Consider the following 18909-nt stretch of genomic DNA (forward strand, 5'->3'; position numbering starts at 1 on the left):
CCACTAAGTTCCTGATGAACTCAACCGGTGAGCCTCTTTAGCAGCTAGTTCCATGGACACACTGATTTCAATGTCCTTTGCCAAGGTCAGATGACTTTCAGTCAACAGTCTCTTTTGTGTAGCTTCACTCCGTAGCCCACATACTAGTCTGTCTCTAATGATGTCATTTAGAACAGCATTAAACTCAGTGTTCTGGTCGTTTCTTTAATGCAGCAGCAAACATTGTTACTGATTCTCCCTCTTCCTGATGTCTCCTGTGGAACCTGAACCTTTCAGCATTAACTAGTTGTTCTGGTGAAAAATGTCCTTTAAGTATCTCCACAATATCCCCATACGTCTTATTACCTGTTCTGTTTGGCTGTAGCAGGCTGCCTAGTAAATTAAATGTCTTTGGCCCCATTACACTAAAACATGTAGGCACAATGTTGTCCTCATGAATGTCATTTACAAGAACAAAATATTCAAACCGTTCTGTATATGAGCTCCACTGCTCTATACTTTCATCAAACTGTCCAATGTTTCCAACAATTCCAATCATTTTTCGTTTCTCAATAAGCTCCTGATTGTCACTCACTTCAATATTGTCCTCAACCACAGCAATATTTTCCTCAGTCACGTGATCTTCATTCACTTCACTCACTGACGTTTCCTCCTAAGTTCGCTCATTTAGCAGTTTTAATTAAAAGGTTTGTCTTCACAGTTGAATAAATGTCCTTTCCTTTATTCACTGTATGTACCAGACGATGTTCTTGTTTTTAAAATGTACGTTCAGCCAGAGGCACACTCCAACATTCAGAAATTTACAAACAAAGCATTTGTGTTTAGTGAGTCCACCAGATCAGAGGCAGTAGGGATGACCAGGGATGTTCTCTTGATAAATGTGTGAATTGGACCATTTTCTGTCCTGCTAAGCATTCAAAATGTAACGAGTACTTTTGGGTGTCAGGGAAAATGTATGGAGTAAAAAGTACATTATTTTCTTTATGAATGTAGTGAAGTAAAAGTAAAAGTTGTCAAAAATTTAAATAGTAAAGTCAAGTACAGATACCCCAAAAAACGACTTAAGTAGTACGTTAAAGTATTTTTACTTAACTACTTTACACTACTGGTTAACTCTCTTTCTTAGCTAGCTGGACTAAGCACTTGCCTCTGCTATCAATACACTGTGCTAACAATAGCCTAGACTGGACCACAGAAAATAACAGTTTTAAACAGTTGTAAAAACCCACTTCTTCCAGACAGAATAGTTCCTGTAGATTCAGACTTACTCATCACCAATCTTTTGTTATGTCTCGTGGGTTTCATAACCACGTCTGTATAACAATTCAATAATGATGAGACGGGAGACAGGAATCAGTTCAACCATTTATCCGGAATGTGATCATCTCAACACATACAAACCCCCATGATGCTCTGCGGCACAACCCCAATATACAACAAATACATACATAAGTAAATGGATACAAAAAAAAACTCATAGAGGAATTTAAATGTTCAGTTGTAGAAAGTAGGGCCATGGGATAGGGTCAGAAAGGTCAGTATGTTTGATAACTGGTTACAGAGGTGACATAACAAGCATAAGGTCCATTATAACACAGTGAAGTAGAGGTGGGAGCTAAAAGCAGACATGGACAGTGAGACGGTGTGAGGAGGTCAGGGGTGAAACACTAGATCAGGACAGGTAGAAATGGCAGGGCTGGAAATAGACACAGAGACACATTCTGATCATGGCTCAGACCTGACCTGAGACACCCAAACAGAAGATGCCATAACAAAGTCCTGTCCAGTAGGCTATATGGGATTTCCTTTCATCAAAATCCAGAACGTGGACATGTGTCCAGTGTGTGTGTCCAGTGTGTGTGTGTGTGTGTCCACTGTTTGTGTGTGTGTCCAGTGTGTGTGTCCAGTGTGTGTGTGTCCAGTGTGTGTGTGTGTGTGTGTCCAGTGTGTTTGTGTCCAGTGTGTGTGTGTGTGTGTGTGTGTGTGTGTGTGTGTGTGTGTGTGTGTGTTCAGTGTGTATGTGTCCAGTGTGTGTGTGTCCAGTGTGTGTGTGTGTGTGTGTCTAGTGTGTGTGTGTGTGTGTGTGTCCAGTGTGTGTGTGTGTGTGTGTCCAGTATGTGTGTGTGTGTGTCCAGTGGGTGTTTGTTCAGTGTGTGTGTCTGTCCAGTTTGTGTGTGTGTCCAGTATGTGTGTGTGTGTCCAGTGTGTGTGTGTGTGTGTGTGTGTGTGTGTGTTCAGTGTGTGTGTGTGTGTGTGTGTGTGTGTGTGTGTGTGTGTTCAGTGTGTGTGTGTCCCCAGTGTGTGTGTGTGTTCAGTGTGTTTGTGTTCAGTGTGTGTGTGTGTGTCCAGTGTGTGTGTGTTCAGTGTGTGTGTGTGTCCAGTGTGTGTGTGTGTATGTGTGTGTGTGTGTGTGTGTTCAGTGTGTATGTGTCCAGTGTGTGTGTGTGTGTGTGTGTGTGTGTGTGTGTGTGTGTGTGTGTGTGTGTGTGTGTGTGTGTGTGTGTTTGTGTCCAGTATGTGTGTGGGTGTGTCCAGTGGGTGTTTGTTCAGTGTGTGTGTGTGTCCAGTGTGTGTGTGTGTGTGTGTGTGTGTGTGTGTGTGTGTGTGTGTGTGTCCAGTGTGTGTGTGTCCCCAGTGTGTGTTTGTGTTCAGTGCGTGTGTGTGTGTTCAGTATGTGTGTGTGTGTGTCCAGTGTGTGTGTCCAGTGTGTGTGTTCAGTGTGTGTGTCCAGTGTGTGTGTGTGTGTCCAGTGTGTGTGTGTGTCCAGTGTGTGTGTGTGTGTGTGTGTGTGTGTGTGTGTCCAGTGTTTGTGTGAGTGTTCAGTGTGTGTGTCCAGTGTGTGTGTGTGTCCAGCGTGTGTGTGTGTTCAGTGTGTGTCCAGTGTGTGTGTGTGTGTGTGTGTCCAGTGTGTGTGTGTTCAGTATGTGTCTAGTGTGCGTGTGTGTGTGTGGGTTTGTGTGTTTCCAGTGTATGTTCACTGTGTGTTTGTTCCCAGTGTGTTTGTGTGTGTGTGTGTGTGTGTCTCCAGTGTGTGTGTGTGTGTCAGTGTTACCATGGTTATTATTCACAGGGACACTGAGGAGTCAACCTGAACTCTAAACCCTGGATAGAGGGGCTCAGTGAATGTGGTGTAGAATGTGTTCAGGTGGGTCAGTGTGTCAGAGGAGACTCTGTAGAAGGACAGAGTGCCGGCTGGCCAGTCCAGATACACTCCTACTCTGTGGGGGCTGGAGGAGGGGACCTTTATGGTAGTGGACTTATTATTGTGACAAGCAGAGTAACTGTCGTCAAAGCATGTCAGACTCCAGGACTTGTCATTACATCCAATCCTACAGTCACCATCCCTTCCTTTCCTGCTGATTCCTTTATATGTCACTCCTACATCAACCCATTTCCCACTCCACTCTACCTCCCAGTAACAGCGCCCAGTCAGACCCTCTCTACACAGCACCTGTCTCCAGATCTCAAATCTCTCTGGGTGATCAGGATACGGCTGCTCCTCTATCTTACATGTCACCTTTCTGTTCTCCTCAGACAGAGAGAGGCGTCTGTTTACTGTGTTTAGGTCCAGTGTGAGATCACAGACATCTGATGGATGAAACCAGACACAATATTAGAAATCATCATCATTCACATTAGAATGTTATCTCACTTTTCACTAATTCATTTAATGTAGATGTTTCTAGGTATCAAAAGGAGAAGTTAAGGTAACTTGAGACTTGTTGAATGATCATATGTTATACTGTATGGTAATATAAAACACACTTATTCCCTTTAATTACACACACACACACACACACACACACACTGGCCACACGTCCTGAACAAACACACACACACACACACATCATGAACACACACACACTGGACACACACACACCTTCATGAACACACACACACATTTCTATTTTAACAGGAACACGCCACACACACACACACACACACACACATTGTCAAAGCAACTCTTTGTAAACTTTGGTGTCCCTGATTTGTGCTTCTGTAGAACTACAGCTGATATTTAATATGACCAAGTAAGTAATGATGGTGGTCTTTGACTTTGACTTCACTTGAATTAAAACGTATTCTTAGTCATATTCTTCACAGCAGTCAACACTCACATTTTCTAAGTCCAGGTTTCATTGTGTTCTCTCCACCATGTTCCACACTGTAGCGGTAAGCAGAAGAACAGACAGTCATTGAGGGATACACATGAACTCACACACACACACACACACACACACACACACACACACACACACACACACACACACACACACACACACACACACACACACACACACACACACACACACACACACACACACACACACACACACACACACACACACACACACACACATACTCACACACTCACACACTCACACACACACACACACACACACACACACTCACACACTCTCACACACACACACACACACTGGACACACACACACACACACACTGGACACACACACACACACACAGTCAGCATATAACTTAGTCCAAGTGGTGGTCAGAATGTTTGTCTTAACTAGCCTGATAACTCCAACATGTCTGATATGAACATTGACATAAACCCTCTACATACTTGAGTTTCTCCAGTCTGCAGTGTGGATCCTCCAGTCCAGCATAGAGCAGTCTGACTCCTGAGTCTCCTGGGTGATTGTAGCTCAGGTCCAGCTCTCTCAGGTGTGAGGGGTTTGACTTCAGAGCTGAGACCAGAGAAGCACAGCCTTCCTCTGTGACTAGACAGCCTGACAGCCTGCAAAGAGTCAAATCATATTAAAATCACACTGCTATTCTTTGGTGGTGAAAATAGTGGCAGTATATTGTTTCAACATGTTCAGATATATCAGTGTCCTGAAACCTGACATATCTATTCATAAATGAATGTATCATTATTAGAAATTATCATAATATTGCTTGTAGAGAGAAACATTTATAGTACAAATATTTGAGTAGACTGACCAGACCAGTTTAAAAAGCAGTATCAGTCAAAAGATAGACAGTGAGGTATCAGATTTAGATTGTATTGCGTATACAGTCCACACCATATCTATTTTGACAGTGAAGCTAACATTTTAAATGTGGCTCTGTACTCCAGCATTTTGGATTTGAGATCAAATGTTTCATATGAGGTGACAGTATATAATGTCACCTTTTATTTGAGGGTATTTTCATACATATCAGTTTCACCGTTTAGAAATGAAAGTCTTTATGTATCTAGTCCCCCCATTTGAAGAAGTCATAAGTATTCTGACCAATTCACATATAGTGTATTAAAGTAGTCCAAAGTTTAGTATTTGGTCCCAAACTCGTTGGTTGCATTTGCAGTTTGTTTTGGTTGTGTTTTGGGTTATGTTTTGCCCAATAGTAACTGAATGGTGGATGATGACTGGATTAATCTTCTGTCTAAGTGAGTAGATAACATGTTTCTAAACACTACTAAATTAATCCTGATGATGTCATGATTAAGAAAAATCATGAATGAATCATGAATAATAATGAGTGAGAAAGTTACAGAGGCTACAACAAAACAGCTAACCTCTCACCATTACCAATAACAGATGGGGTATGATCCTTGTTCCTCTGTAACTTTCTCATTCATCATCATTCACGATTCATTCATGATTATTCATAATCATGGTAGCATCCACATGAATGCAGAAGTGTTCAGAAACATCTTCTATTCTTCCTGACAATACAAGTGAAGTGACTCCAAAATGACAGGACATTATTAACCATTCAGTTTCTATTGGGGAAAACATCATCCAAAACACAACCAAGACAAACTGCAAATGCATTCAACAAGTTTGTAGAATCACAGGCTTGATGTAATCACTGTGGGTAAGGAATATGGGACCAAATACTAAACTTATGACTACTTTAACACAATATAAGTGAATATGTCCAAATTATTACGACTTTTTCAAATGGGAGAACTAGATACATAAAGTGCTTTCATTTCTAAACAGTAACACAGATATGTCTGAAAATATCCTCAAATAAAAGGTGACATTATATACTGTCGCCTAATATGAAACATTCTATCTCAAATCCAAAATGCTGGAGCATAGCGCCCAATTAAAAACACTAAGCTTCACTGTCCAAACACATATGGTGTGGACTATGTGTGCCTGGTAAACACATGTGGATCTGGTGAACAGTTATCACTTGTTTACCAACTACAGGAATACTGACCTCAGAGTCTCCAGTTTACAGTGGGGATTCCCCAGTCCAGCAGAGAGCAGCTTCACTCCTGAATCCTTCAGGTCATTGTTACTCAGATCCAGCTCTCTCAGGTGTGAGGGGTTTGACTTCAGAGCTGAGACCAGAGAAGCACAGCCTTCCTCTGTGACTAGACAGCCTGACAGCCTGCAAATAGTCAAATCATATTAAAACCACACTGCTATTCTTTGGTGGTGAAAATAGTGGCAGTATATTTATTCAACATTTTCAGATACATCAGAGTCCTGAAACCTGCCATATCTATTCATATATGTATATATACACTACCAGTAAAATGTTTGAACACACCAACTCATTCAAGTTTTTAAAACATTTATTAAAACTATTTTAGAATAATAGTGAAGACATCAAAACTATGAAATAACAAATATGGAATCATGTAGTAACCAAAGAAGTGTTAAACAAATCAAAATATATGTTATCTTTCAGATTCTTCAAATAGACCCTTGGCCTTGATGACAGCTTTGCACACTCTTGGCATTCTCTCAACCAGCTTCATGAGGTAGTCACCTGGAATGCATTTCAATTAACAGGTGTGCCTTCTTAAAAGTTAATTTGTGGAATTTCTTTCCTTCTTAATGTGTTTGAGCCAATCAGTTGTGTTGTGACAAGGTAGGGGGGTATACAGAAGATAGCCCTATTTGGAAAAGACCAAGTCCACATTATGGCAAGAACAGCTCAAATAAGAAAAGAGAAATGACAGTTCATCATTACATTAAGACATGAAGGTCAGTCAATACAGAACATTTCAAGAACTTTGAAAGTTTCTTCAAGTAAAGTCACAAAAAACATCAAGCACTATGATGAAACTGGCTCTCATGAGGACCGCCACAGGAATGGAAGTTCCTAAGTTACCTCTGCTCCAGAGGATATAAGAGTTACCAGCCTCAGAAATTGCGGGCCAAATAAATGCTTCACAGAATTCAAGTCACAGACACATCTCAACATCAACTGTTCAGAGGGAACTGTGTGAATCAGGCCTTCATGGTCGAATTGCTGCAAAGAAATCACTACTAAAGGACACCAATAAGAAGAAGAGACCTGCTTGGGCCAACAAACACGAGCAATGGACATAACACCGGTGGACATTTGTCCTTTGGTCTGGAGTCCAAATTGGAGATTTTTGGTTCCAACCGCCGTGTCTTTGTGAGAAGCGGTGTGGGTGAACGGATGATCTCCGCATGTGTAGTTCCCACCGTAAAGCATGGAGGTGTTATAGTGTGGGGGTGCTTTGCCTGTGACACTGTCTTTGATTTGTTTTGAATTCAAGGCACACTTAACCAGCATGGCTACCACAGCATTCTGCAGCGATACGCCATCCCATCTGGTTTGGGCTTAGTGGGACTATCATTTGTTTTTCAACAGGACAACATGACCCAACACACCTCCAGGCTGTGTAAGGAGAGTGATTGAGTGCTGCATCAGATGACCTGGCCTCCATAATCACCCGACCTCAACCCAATTGAGATGGTTTAGGATGAGTTGGACGGCAAAGTGAAGGAAAAGCAGCCAACAAGTGCTCAGCATATGTGGGAACTCCTTCAAGACTGTTGGAAAAGCATTCCAGGTGAAGCTGGATGAGAGAATGCCAAGAGTGTGCAAAGCTGTCATCAAGGCAAAGGGTGGCTATTTGAAGAATTTCAAATATAAACTATATTTTGATTTGTTTAACACTTTTTTGGTTACTACATGATTCCATATTTATTATTTCATAGTTTTGATGTCTTCACTATTATTCTACAATGTAAAAAATAATAAAAATAAAGAAAAACCCTTGAATGAGTAGGTGTGTCCAAACGTTTGACTGGTACTGTATATAAATGAATTAATGTATCATTATTAACAGTAGATAACATGTTTCTAAACACTACTCAATTAATCATTGTGTTTGTCCAGTGTGTGTGTGTGTCCAGTGTGTGTGTGTTCATTGAGTGATACAGGAATACTGACCTCAGAGTCTCCAGTTTACAGTGGGGATTCCCCAGTCCAGCAGAGAGCAGCTTCACTCCTGAATCCTTCAGGTCATTGTTACTCAGATGCAGCTCTCTCAGGTGTGAGCGGTTTGACTTCAGAGCTGAGACCAGAGAAGGACAGCCTTCCTCTGTGACTAGACAGCCTGACAGCCTGCAAAGAGTCAAATCATATTAAAACCACAATGCTATTCTTTGGCGTTGAGTAGTTTTCTTTCTGAGTGAGTAGATAACATGTTTCTAAACACTACTAAAAGTAATCCTGATGATGCCATGATTGAGAAAGATCATGAATGAATCATGAATAATAATGAGTGAGAAAGTTACAGAGGCTACAACAAAACATACTAACCTCTCACCATTAACCTCAAATAAAAGGTGACATTCTGTTCTGTCGCCTAATATGAAACATTCTATCTCAAATCCAAAATGCTGGAGCATAGCACCAAATTTAAAACACTACGCTTCACTGTCCAAACACATATGGTGTGGACTATGTGTGCCTGGTAAACACATGTGGATCTGGTGAACAGTTATCACTTGTTGACCAACTACCTAAGAATAGTAAAGCCCCCTTTACTGGCTCAAACAGCCGACCAATCAGCCTGTTACCAATCCTTAGTAAACTATTGGAAAAAATGGTGTTTGACCAGATACAATGCTATTTTACTATAAACAAATTGACAACAAACTTTCAGCATGCTTATAGAGAAGAACATTCAACAAGCACAGCACTTACACAAATGACTGATTATTGGCTGAGAGAAATTGATGATAAAAAGATTGTGGGGGAAGTTTTGTTAAACTTCAATGCGGCTTTTGACATTATCGATCATAGTCTGTTGCTGGAAAAATGTATGTGTTATGGCTTTACACCCCTTACTATATTGTGGATAAAGAGTTACCTGTCTATCAGAACACAGAGGGTGTTCTTTAATGGAAGCCTCCAACATAATCCAGGTAGAATCAGGAATTCCCCAGGGCAGCTGTCTAGGCCCCTTACTTGTTTCAATCTTTACTAATGACATGCCAATGGCCTTGAGTAAAGCCAGTGTGTCTATGTATGCGGATGACTCAACACTATACACGTCAGCTACTACAGCAACTGAAATAACTGCAACACTTAACAAAGAGTTGCAGTTAGTTTCAGAATGGGTGGCAAGGAATAAGTTAGTCCCGAATATTTCCTAAACTAAAAGCATTGTATTTGGGTCAAATCATTCACTAAACCCTAAACCTCAACTACATCTCGTAATGAATAATGTGGAAATTGAGCAAGTAGAGGTGACTAAACTGCTTGGAGTAACCCTGGATTGTAGACTGTCATGGTCAAAGCATTTTGATACAGCAGTAGCTAAGATGGGGAGAAGTATGTCCATAATTAAGCGCTGCTCTGCCTTCTTAACAACACTATCAACAAGGCAGGTCCTACAGGCCCTAGTTTTGTCGCACCTAGACTACTGTTCAGTGGTGTGGTCAGGTGCCACAAAGAGGGACTTGGGGAAATTGCAGTTGGTTAAGAACAGGGCAGCACGGCTGGCCCTTAAAAGTACACGGAGAGCCAACAGTGATGACATGCATGTCAGTCTCTCCTGGCTCAGAGTGGAAGAGAGATTGACATCATCACTGCTTGTTTTTGTGAGAGTTGTCGACGAGCTGAATGTACCGAGCTGTCTGTTTGGAATACTGGCACACAGCTTGGACACCCATGCATACCCCACAAGACATGCCACCAGAGGTCTCTTCACAGTCCCCAAGTCCAGAACAGACTATGGGAGGCGCACAGTACTACATAGAGCCATGACTACATGGAACTCTATTCCACATCAGGTAACTGAATCAAGCAGTAGAATCAGATTTCAAAAATAGTTAAAAATACACCTTGTGGAACAGCGGGGACTGTGAAGAGACACACACACACACAGGCACATACACACATACATATAGACACTCACTCTACACACACGTACACATGGATGTTGGATTGTAAATATGTGATAGTGGAGTAGTGGCCTGAGGGAACACACTAAATGTATTGGGTAAAGTGTTATGAAATATAATGTCATGTCATATTTAAATTGTACATAACTGCCTTAATGTTGCAGGACCCCAGGAAGAGTAGCTGCTGCCTTGGCAGCAGCAAATGGGTATCCTTAATAAATACAAATACAGGAATACTGACCTCAGAGTCTCCAGTTTACAGTGGGGATCCCCCAGTACAGCAGAGAGCAGCTTCACTCCTGAATCCATCAGGACATTGTTACTCAGATCCAGCTCTCTCAGGTGTGAGGGGTTTGACTTCAGAGCTGAGACCAGAGAAGCACAGCCTTCCTCTGTGAGTCCACAGAATGACAGCCTGACAAAGAAATTATCATGATTTCACAAACACACTGTTAATTTAACACCAGTAGTGTAGAAGGACAATGGCAGATGCATTTGGTTTATTCTCTTAAACAAAATATACAGTGGGGGAAAAAAGTATTTAGTCAGCCACCAATTGTGCAAGTTCTCCCACTTAAAAAGATGAGGCCTGTAATTTTCATCATATGTACACGTCAACTATGACAGACAAATTGAGAAAAAAAATCCAGAAAATCACATTGTAGGATTTTCAATGATTTTATTTGCAAATTATGGTGGAAAATAAGTATTTGGTCACCTACAAACAAGCAAGATTTCTGGCTCTCACAGACCTGTAACTTCTTCTTTAAGAGGCTCCTCTGTCCTCCACTCGTTACCTGTATTAATGGCACCTGTTTGAACTTGTTATCAGTATAAAAGACACCTGTCCACAACCTCAAACAGTCACACTCCAAACTCGACTATGGCCAAGACCAAAGAGCTGTCAAATGACACCAGAAACAAAATTGTAGACCTGCACCAGGCTGGGAAGACTGAATCTGCAATAGGTAAGCAGCTTGGTTTGAAGAAATCAACTGTGGGAGCAATTATTAGGAAATGGAAGACATACAAGACCACTGATAATCTCCCTCGATCTGGGGCTCAACGTAAGATCTCACCCCGTGGGGTCAAAATGATCACAAGAACGGTTCACAAGAACGGTGAGCAAAAATCCCAGAACCACACGGGGGGACCTAGTGAATAACCTGCAGAGAGCTGGGACCAAAGTAACAAAGCCTACCATCAGTAACACACCACGCCGCCAGGGACTCAAATCCTGCAGTGCCAGACGTGTCCCCCTGCTTAAGCCAGTACATGTCCAGGCCTGTCTGAAGTTTGCTAGAGTGCATTTGGATGATCCAGAAGAGGATTGGGAGAATGTCATATGGTCAGATGAAACCAAAATAGAACTTTTTGGTAAAAACTCAACTCGTCGTGTTTGGAGGACAAAGAATGCTGAGTTGCATCCAAAGAACACCATACCTACTGTGAAGCATGGGGGTGGAAACATCATGCTTTGGGGCTGTTTTTCTGCAAAGGGACCAGGACGACTGATCCGTGTAAAGGAAATAATTAATGGGGCCATGTATTGTGAGATTTTGAGTGAAAACCTCCTTCCATCAGCAAGGGTATTGAAGATGAAACGTGGCTGGGTCTTTCAGCATGACAATGATCCCGAACACACCGCCCGGGCAACGAAGGAGTGGCTTCGTAAGAAGCATTTCAAGGTCCTGGAGTGGCCTAGCCAGTCTCCAGATCTCAACCCAATAGAAAATCTTTGGAGGGAGTTGAAAGTCTGTGTTGCCCAGCGACAGCCCCAAAACATCACTGCTCTAGAGGAGATCTGCATGGAGGAATGGGCCAAAATACCAGCAACAGTGTGTGAAAACCTTGTGAAGACTTACAGAAAACGTTTGACCTGTGTCATTGCCAACAAAGAGTATATAACAAAGTATTGAGAAACTTTTGTTATTGACCAAATACTTATTTTCTACCATAATTTGCAAATAAATTCATTAGAAATCCTACAATGTGATTTACTGGATTTTTTTTTCTCATTTTGTCTGTCATAGTTGACGTGTACCTATGATGAAAATTACAGGCCTCTCTCATCTTTTTAAGTGGGAGAACTTGCACAATTGGTGGCTGACTAAATACTTTTTTTCCCCCACTGTAGATTCATCTTTCGTCTCCTAGAATTGCATGGTCATATTGTTATACTAATGTGAACACCAATGCACTGATTCAGCAAGCTTTTCAATTTAATATGATATATGATATACAAATTATAATACATATATTTCTCTAAACTGAATATTTCTTCCTGATGATTAGTACTTAAATGTCATGTTATGTACTCACAGAGCAGCTCTGGAGGCTTTGACCACTGGCAACAGCCTCAGAAGACCTTCCTCTGATCTTGAGTATTTCTTCGGGTCAAACACATCCAGCTCCTTTTCTGAAGTCAGCAACACAAAGACCAGAGCTGACCACTGTGCAGGTGACAGTTTGGCTTCTGAGAGACTTCCTGATCTCAGGAAGCTTTGGATCTCCTCCACTAGAGAATGGTCATTCAGTTCATTCAGACAGTGGAACAGATTGATGCACCTCTCTGGAGAGGGATTCTCCCTGATCTTCTCCTTGATGTACTTGACTGTTTCTTCATGGCTCTGTGAGCTGCTTCTTGTCTTTGTCAGTAGACCTCGTAAGTGCTTCTGATTGGACTCCAGTGAGAGGCCCAGAAGGAAGCGGAGGAAAAGGTCCAGGTTTCCTGTCTCACTTTGTAAGGCTTTATCCACAGCACTCTTGTAGACAGTAACTTCAGTAACTTGCGGTTCGGCCATTAGATTCTCATTGTTGTTGATGAATGAGAGGAACACATATACAGCAGCCAGAAACTCCTGAATGCTCAGATGCACGAAGCAGTACACCTTGTCCTCGTAAAGCACACATTCCTCTTTAAAGATCTGTGTGCAAAATCCTGAGTACACTGAGGCTTCATTGACATCAATGCCAGCCTCCTTCAGGTCTTCTTCACAGAAGATCAGATTGCCATTCACAAGCTGTTGAAAAGCCAGTTTTCCCAGTGACAGAATGATCTCTTCATTCCAGTGTGGACCTGTCTCTTCATTCCCAAGATACTTTTCATTCTTCTGTTTGGTATGAAACTCCACAAGGTGTGAGTACATCTCAGTCAGAGTCTTGGGCATCTCTTCTCTCTTATGTTTCAGCATGTGTTCAAGGACTATTGCAGAAATCCAACAGAAGACTGGAATGTGGCACATGATGTGGAGGCTCCTTGATGTCTTTATGTGTGAGATGATTCTGCTGGCCAGGTCCTCATCACTGAATCTCTTCCTGAAGTACTCCTCCTTCTGTGGGTCATTGAACCCTCGTACCTCTGTCACCTGGTCAACACACCCTGAAGGGATCTGATTGGCTGCTGCAGGTCGGGTAGTTATCCAGAGGAGAGCAGAGGGAAGCAGATTTCCCTTGATGAGATTTGTCAGCAGAACATCCACTGAGATTGACTCTGTGACGTCACAACAAATCTTGTTCTTCTGGAAGTCTAGGGGCAGTCGGCACTCATCCAGACCATCAAAGATGAACAGAACTTTGTACTTATCGTAGTTGGAGATTCTTGATTCTTTGGTTTCCATTGAGAAGTGATTGAGAAGTTCAATCAAAGTGTGTTTTTCCCCTTTCATCAAATTCAGCTCCCGAAAAGGGAATGAAAATACAAATTGGACATCCTGATTTGCTTTTCCTTCAGCCCAGTCTAGAATGAACTTCTGCACAGAGACTGTTTTTCCAATGCCAGAGACTCCATTTGTCAGCACAGTTCTGATAAGTTTGTCTTGTCCAGTTAAGGGTTTGAAGATGTCGTTACATTTGATTGCAGTCTCTGGTCTTGCTTGTTTCCTGGTTGTTGTCTCAATCTGTCTCAACTCATGTTCATTATTGACCTCTCCTGTTCCACCCTCTGTGATGTAGAGCTCTGTGTAGATCTTATTGAGAAGTGTTGGGTTTCCTTGTTTAGCGATCCCCTCAAATACAGATTGAAACTTCTTCTTTAGATTAGATTTGAGTTCACGTTGGCAAATCATAGCAAGCTCATCTGAATTAAGAAATAACACAGAGGATATTAATATTATGTCTGTTTTAATGCCTACAGTATTGTAAGACTGTGTTATAAAGTTGTAAATTATAATCATTTATTCTCTTAACTGACAGTATAAATGTGTAAATGTTTTCATAATGCATTCCACACTGGAGTGACTGATTCTATGATTATCATTATGATTATTATTATTCGTATTATTGATGGCATCATTAATGTTGTCTCTCTCTCTCTCTCTCCTCTCTCTCCTCTTCTCTGTCTAAATTAATCACCACAACACATCCCTGCTGCTACTTGATGAGGTCACTAGGTGTTGTGTTAAGGCTGCTACAATATCATTGAGTTACACAGCTACTTTAACTGTACTTTAGCTACAACTTCTAAATGTTTGTTATAAAACAGCATTCAACATGAGGCAGACAGCTCTTACTTTTCTCCAGTGTGTCAGCAAGCTCCTTCTGGTTCATTTTCCTCAGGACGTGCAGTGTGATCTTCAGAGCCCCCTCTCTGGCACTGCTCTCCTGCTTTTCATCTTCAGCATCCACCACTTCCTTATCCTGCTTCTGACTCTCAAAGCCTTCTGGGAGTTCTGGACTAAGAATCCTCTTGAACATCTTCAGCTCGTTCTTCACAAATGTCATAATATTCTCTTCAAGCAACTGAAATAAATAAAGTAAATAAGTTAAGCAAGAGAAGAAATGCTTTCTTATGAACACATGAATGAATGATTGACAGATCAACTTTATTTGAGGAAAACAAAAACAAATGTGCATAACAGGACCACATACACTGAATATGGAGGCCAGGTCTGTTTGATGACTCTGGGAAGACTGACCACTGAGAATCTCTGACTCTGATCTCTCCTGTTGGTTTCTGGGGACAAAACATGAGATTACATTTCCTCATCCAGGGAGTGCACACACACACACACACACACACACACACACACACACACACACACACCCACACACACACACACACACACACACACACACACACACACAGGGAGGGAATGTAGTGTTTGTTTAATATTGTTTTAGGACTATGAAAATGGAAAAAATGATTCGCCAATGGATTATGAAAACAACAAAAATAAATGGGAAAATGGGAGAGGAGAAATGACTAGAGACAGTGTTGTTTAACTCACTGACCATGACCCATGAGTTCTTCTTACCTTTGTTCAGTACAAAAGTCTCCCTCTCTGAAGTATATAGGACGACCCATAGACTGATCACTCTTCATGGACACACAGCTGGGTACAGGGGAGGCTGGTCTCTCCTGCTTGATTGGACTTCAACACAACAGAGACAAACATTACATCTCTCATCTACTCTGAGTTCAGATGGGGAAACAGAGGAAGAGTTTCATTCCAAAACGCTATATATCCATTTTCAGAAATGTTCGTAAATTAACTTCTATTGTTTAAAGAAATTATCAAATAAATGGTTGTGTTTTTTCACTATCTAATCATGGCATGGGGGGTTTTCAATGACAGACATGTGTTTGTTTAAAATCGATCACTTAATGGCTTCATTTCAGAGAGACAAATGGTTTTTTTCAAAATGCTATATATCTGCCTCACTCTCAGAGAAACAAGTAGTACTGATAGATTTTACACAGTTAAATGTAACAAATAACTACTTTTTTAATAAAGAACTGTACAAATGATACACTTGTGACATCAATATTTAAATATTTTAAAAAAGTAATTCAATACAGTAATCTGAGATCTGTATGTAAAACATTTACATTTGACATTTAGCAGATGTATTTTATCCAGGGTCTGGATTCCCAAAATCATTTTAAGGCCAAGTTCATCATTAGAATCTTCTAGGAGCATTGTTAAATCTCTGAGCTGTTTCCAAAAACATCGTTATTAACGTTGCACTTGAAAACGGTCGTAATCCAACACCTGCCTCAGACCACTCGTAGAACAGCTGAGTGAGCCGTTAGATGCTTTTTTGCCCTTCCGCGTGACTTTATACACAGAAGATCTCTGCTAAACATAGAATCACATGGTTTATCCGTCTCTCTGCACTGATCCAGTTTCTACTGTTCTGCCTGCGGATATGGAACTCTGACCTGTTCACCAGACGTGCGACCTTGTCCCGAACCTGCTGTTTCGACCATCTCTCTCTCTCCCTACCACACCTGCTGTCTCGACCTCTGAATGCTCAGCTATGAAAAGCCAACTGACATTTACTCCTGAGGTGCTGACCTGTTGCACCCTCTATAACCACAGTGATTATTATTTGACCCTGCTGGTCATCTATGAACATTTTAAAATCTTGAAGAACGATCTGTCCTTAATGGCCATATACTCTTATAATCTCCACCCAGCACAGACAGTAGAGGACTGGCCACCCCTCAGAGCCTGGTTCCTCTCCACCCAGTACAGCCAGAAGGGGACTGGCCACCCCTCAGAGCCTGGTTCCTCTCTACCCAGTACAGCCAGTAGAGGACTGGCCACCCCTCAGAGCCTGGTTCCTCTCTACCCAGTACAGCCAGAAGGGGACTGGTCACCCCTCAGAGCCTGGTTCCCCTCTACCCAGTACAGCCAGAAGAGGACTGGCCACCCCTCAGAGCCTGGTTCCTCTCTACCCAGTACAGCCAGTAGAGGACTGGCCACCCCTCAGAGCCTGGTTCCTCTCCACCCAGTACAGCCAGAAGAGGACTGGCCACCCCTCAGAGCCTGGTTCCTCTCTACCCAGTACAGCCAGTAGAGGACTGGCCACCCCTCAGAGCCTGGTTCCTCTCTACCCAGTACAGCCAGTAGAGGACTGGCCACCCCTCAGAGCCTGGTTCCTCTCTACCCAGTACAGCCAGAAGGGGACTGGCCACCCCTCAGAGCCTGGTTCCTCTCTACCCAGTACAGCCAGAAGGGGACTGGCCAGCCCTCAGAGCCTGGTTCCTCTCTACCCAGTACAGCCAGTAGAGGACTGGCCACCCCTCAGAGCCTGGTTCCTCTCTACCCAGTACAGCCAGAAGGGGACTGGCCAGCCCTCAGAGCCTGGTTCCTCTCTACCCAGTACAGCCAGTAGAGGACTGGCCACCCCTCAGAGCCTGGTTCCTCTCTACCCAGTACAGCCAGTAGAGGACTGGCCACCCCTCAGAGCCTGGTTCCTCTCCACCCAGTACAGCCAGAAGAGGACTGGCCACCCCTCAGAGCCTGGTTCCTCTCTAGGTTTCTTCCTAGGTTCCTGCCTTTCTAGGGAGTTTTTCCTAGCCACTGTGCTTCTACATCTGCATTGCTTGCTCTTTGGGTTTTAGACTGAATTTCTATATAAGCACTTTGTGACAACTGCGGATGTAAAATATTATAATTGGGTACTCATATTAAGCAGACCAGGCTAGGGTTTAGGGTTTGAGAAGTCAAAGAAGTAAAAATGACTTCCTTAGTTGTTGGTTTATTTAGCAAAACAATTTTTCTTAGTTACTTTTTTAAAAACTCTGCATTGTTGGTTAAGGGCTCGTCAGTAAGCATTTCACTGTAAGGTCTACACATGTTGTATTCGGCGCATGTGACAAATCACATTTGGTTTGATTGATTTGTTCATTTTCTAAATGTTCTGTCTTCAGTAGTTCAACACATTATTACTCCAACCTCGTGAAAGTGACAAACTGACACGTTTTCATGTTAGTCAAAAACAACTTTATATGGAAGGAGTGCCTTTGATTTGACGGCCTGCACATGCGCAATACGGCGTGAGACGACCGTTTGACCTGATGACATGTTTTTACGCATGAGCTTCAAATTAAATCAAATTAAATTGTATTTGTCACATGCGCCGAATACAAAAGGGGTACACTTTACCGTGAAATGCATATTTACGAGCCATTTCCCAACAATGCAGTTAAAAAGTAACAAAATTAGCTAAATAAAAAAAGGAAATAGTAACACATTAAAATAACAATAATGAGGCTATAAGGAGTACCAGTACTGAGTCAATGTGCAGGGTACCAGGTAGTTGAGGTAATATGTACATGTAGGTAGGGGTAAAAGTGACTAGGCAATCAGTATGACACACACTCACTGACAGACACACACACACTGTCAGAATGCTGATGTGGATGTGGTGTAGGAGTCAAGCGCAGGACACAGAAGCTTCGTCCAACAGACTTTACTCAACGACAAAAATACAAACGAACGGGCCTCTACTAACCCGGAGGCGGGCGATTATGCACAGTGCGCAAAACACCAAAATACATACAGATTACGCAAATCTGTAAAACAATGGAGCAAAATAAACGGCACCTACTGACAGAAGGAACAATTACACACAACACACGACAAACAAAACGAGAAACTTATAGGGGACAATAATGAACACTAAACGGAAACAGGTGAACAAGGAAGACAAAACCAAACAAACATCGATAACATACAGCGGTGGCAGCTAGTACTCCGGGGACGACGACCGCCGAAGCCTGCCCGAGTAAGGAGGAGGAGCAGCCTCGGCCGAAACCGTGACACACACACACATACACACACACACACACACACACACACACACACACACACACACAGGGATGGAATGTAGTGTTTGTTTAATATTGTTTTAGGACTATGAAAATGGAAAAAAGGATTCGCCAATGGATTATGACAACAACAAAAATAAATGGGAAAATGGGAGAGGAGAAATGACTAGAGACAGTGTTGTTTAACTC

At 42.2% G+C, this 18909-nt stretch overlaps 1 protein-coding gene across 1 annotated transcript; it reads right to left on the reverse strand.

Moving 5' to 3' along the window:
* Positions 1-1360: 1360 nt before the first annotated feature.
* On the reverse strand, positions 1361-15151 carry LOC311134812 (NLR family CARD domain-containing protein 3-like). Its single transcript, XM_084168594.1, has 9 exons — positions 15030-15151; positions 14672-14900; positions 12483-14238; positions 10402-10575; positions 8200-8373; positions 6319-6375; positions 4589-4762; positions 4119-4165; positions 1361-3588 (listed from the first exon to the last, which is right to left on the reverse strand). Exons 2-9 carry the CDS (start codon positions 14880-14882, stop codon positions 3065-3067), a joined length of 3117 nt encoding a protein of 1038 aa, XP_084024720.1. The 5' UTR covers positions 14883-14900; positions 15030-15151; the 3' UTR covers positions 1361-3064.
* Between the last annotated feature and the right edge of the window lie 3758 nt (positions 15152-18909).

This window comes from Coregonus lavaretus (assembly GCF_964263955.1).
Source record: "Coregonus lavaretus genome assembly, chromosome: 9".
Classification (NCBI taxonomy): domain Eukaryota; kingdom Metazoa; phylum Chordata; class Actinopteri; order Salmoniformes; family Salmonidae; genus Coregonus; species Coregonus lavaretus.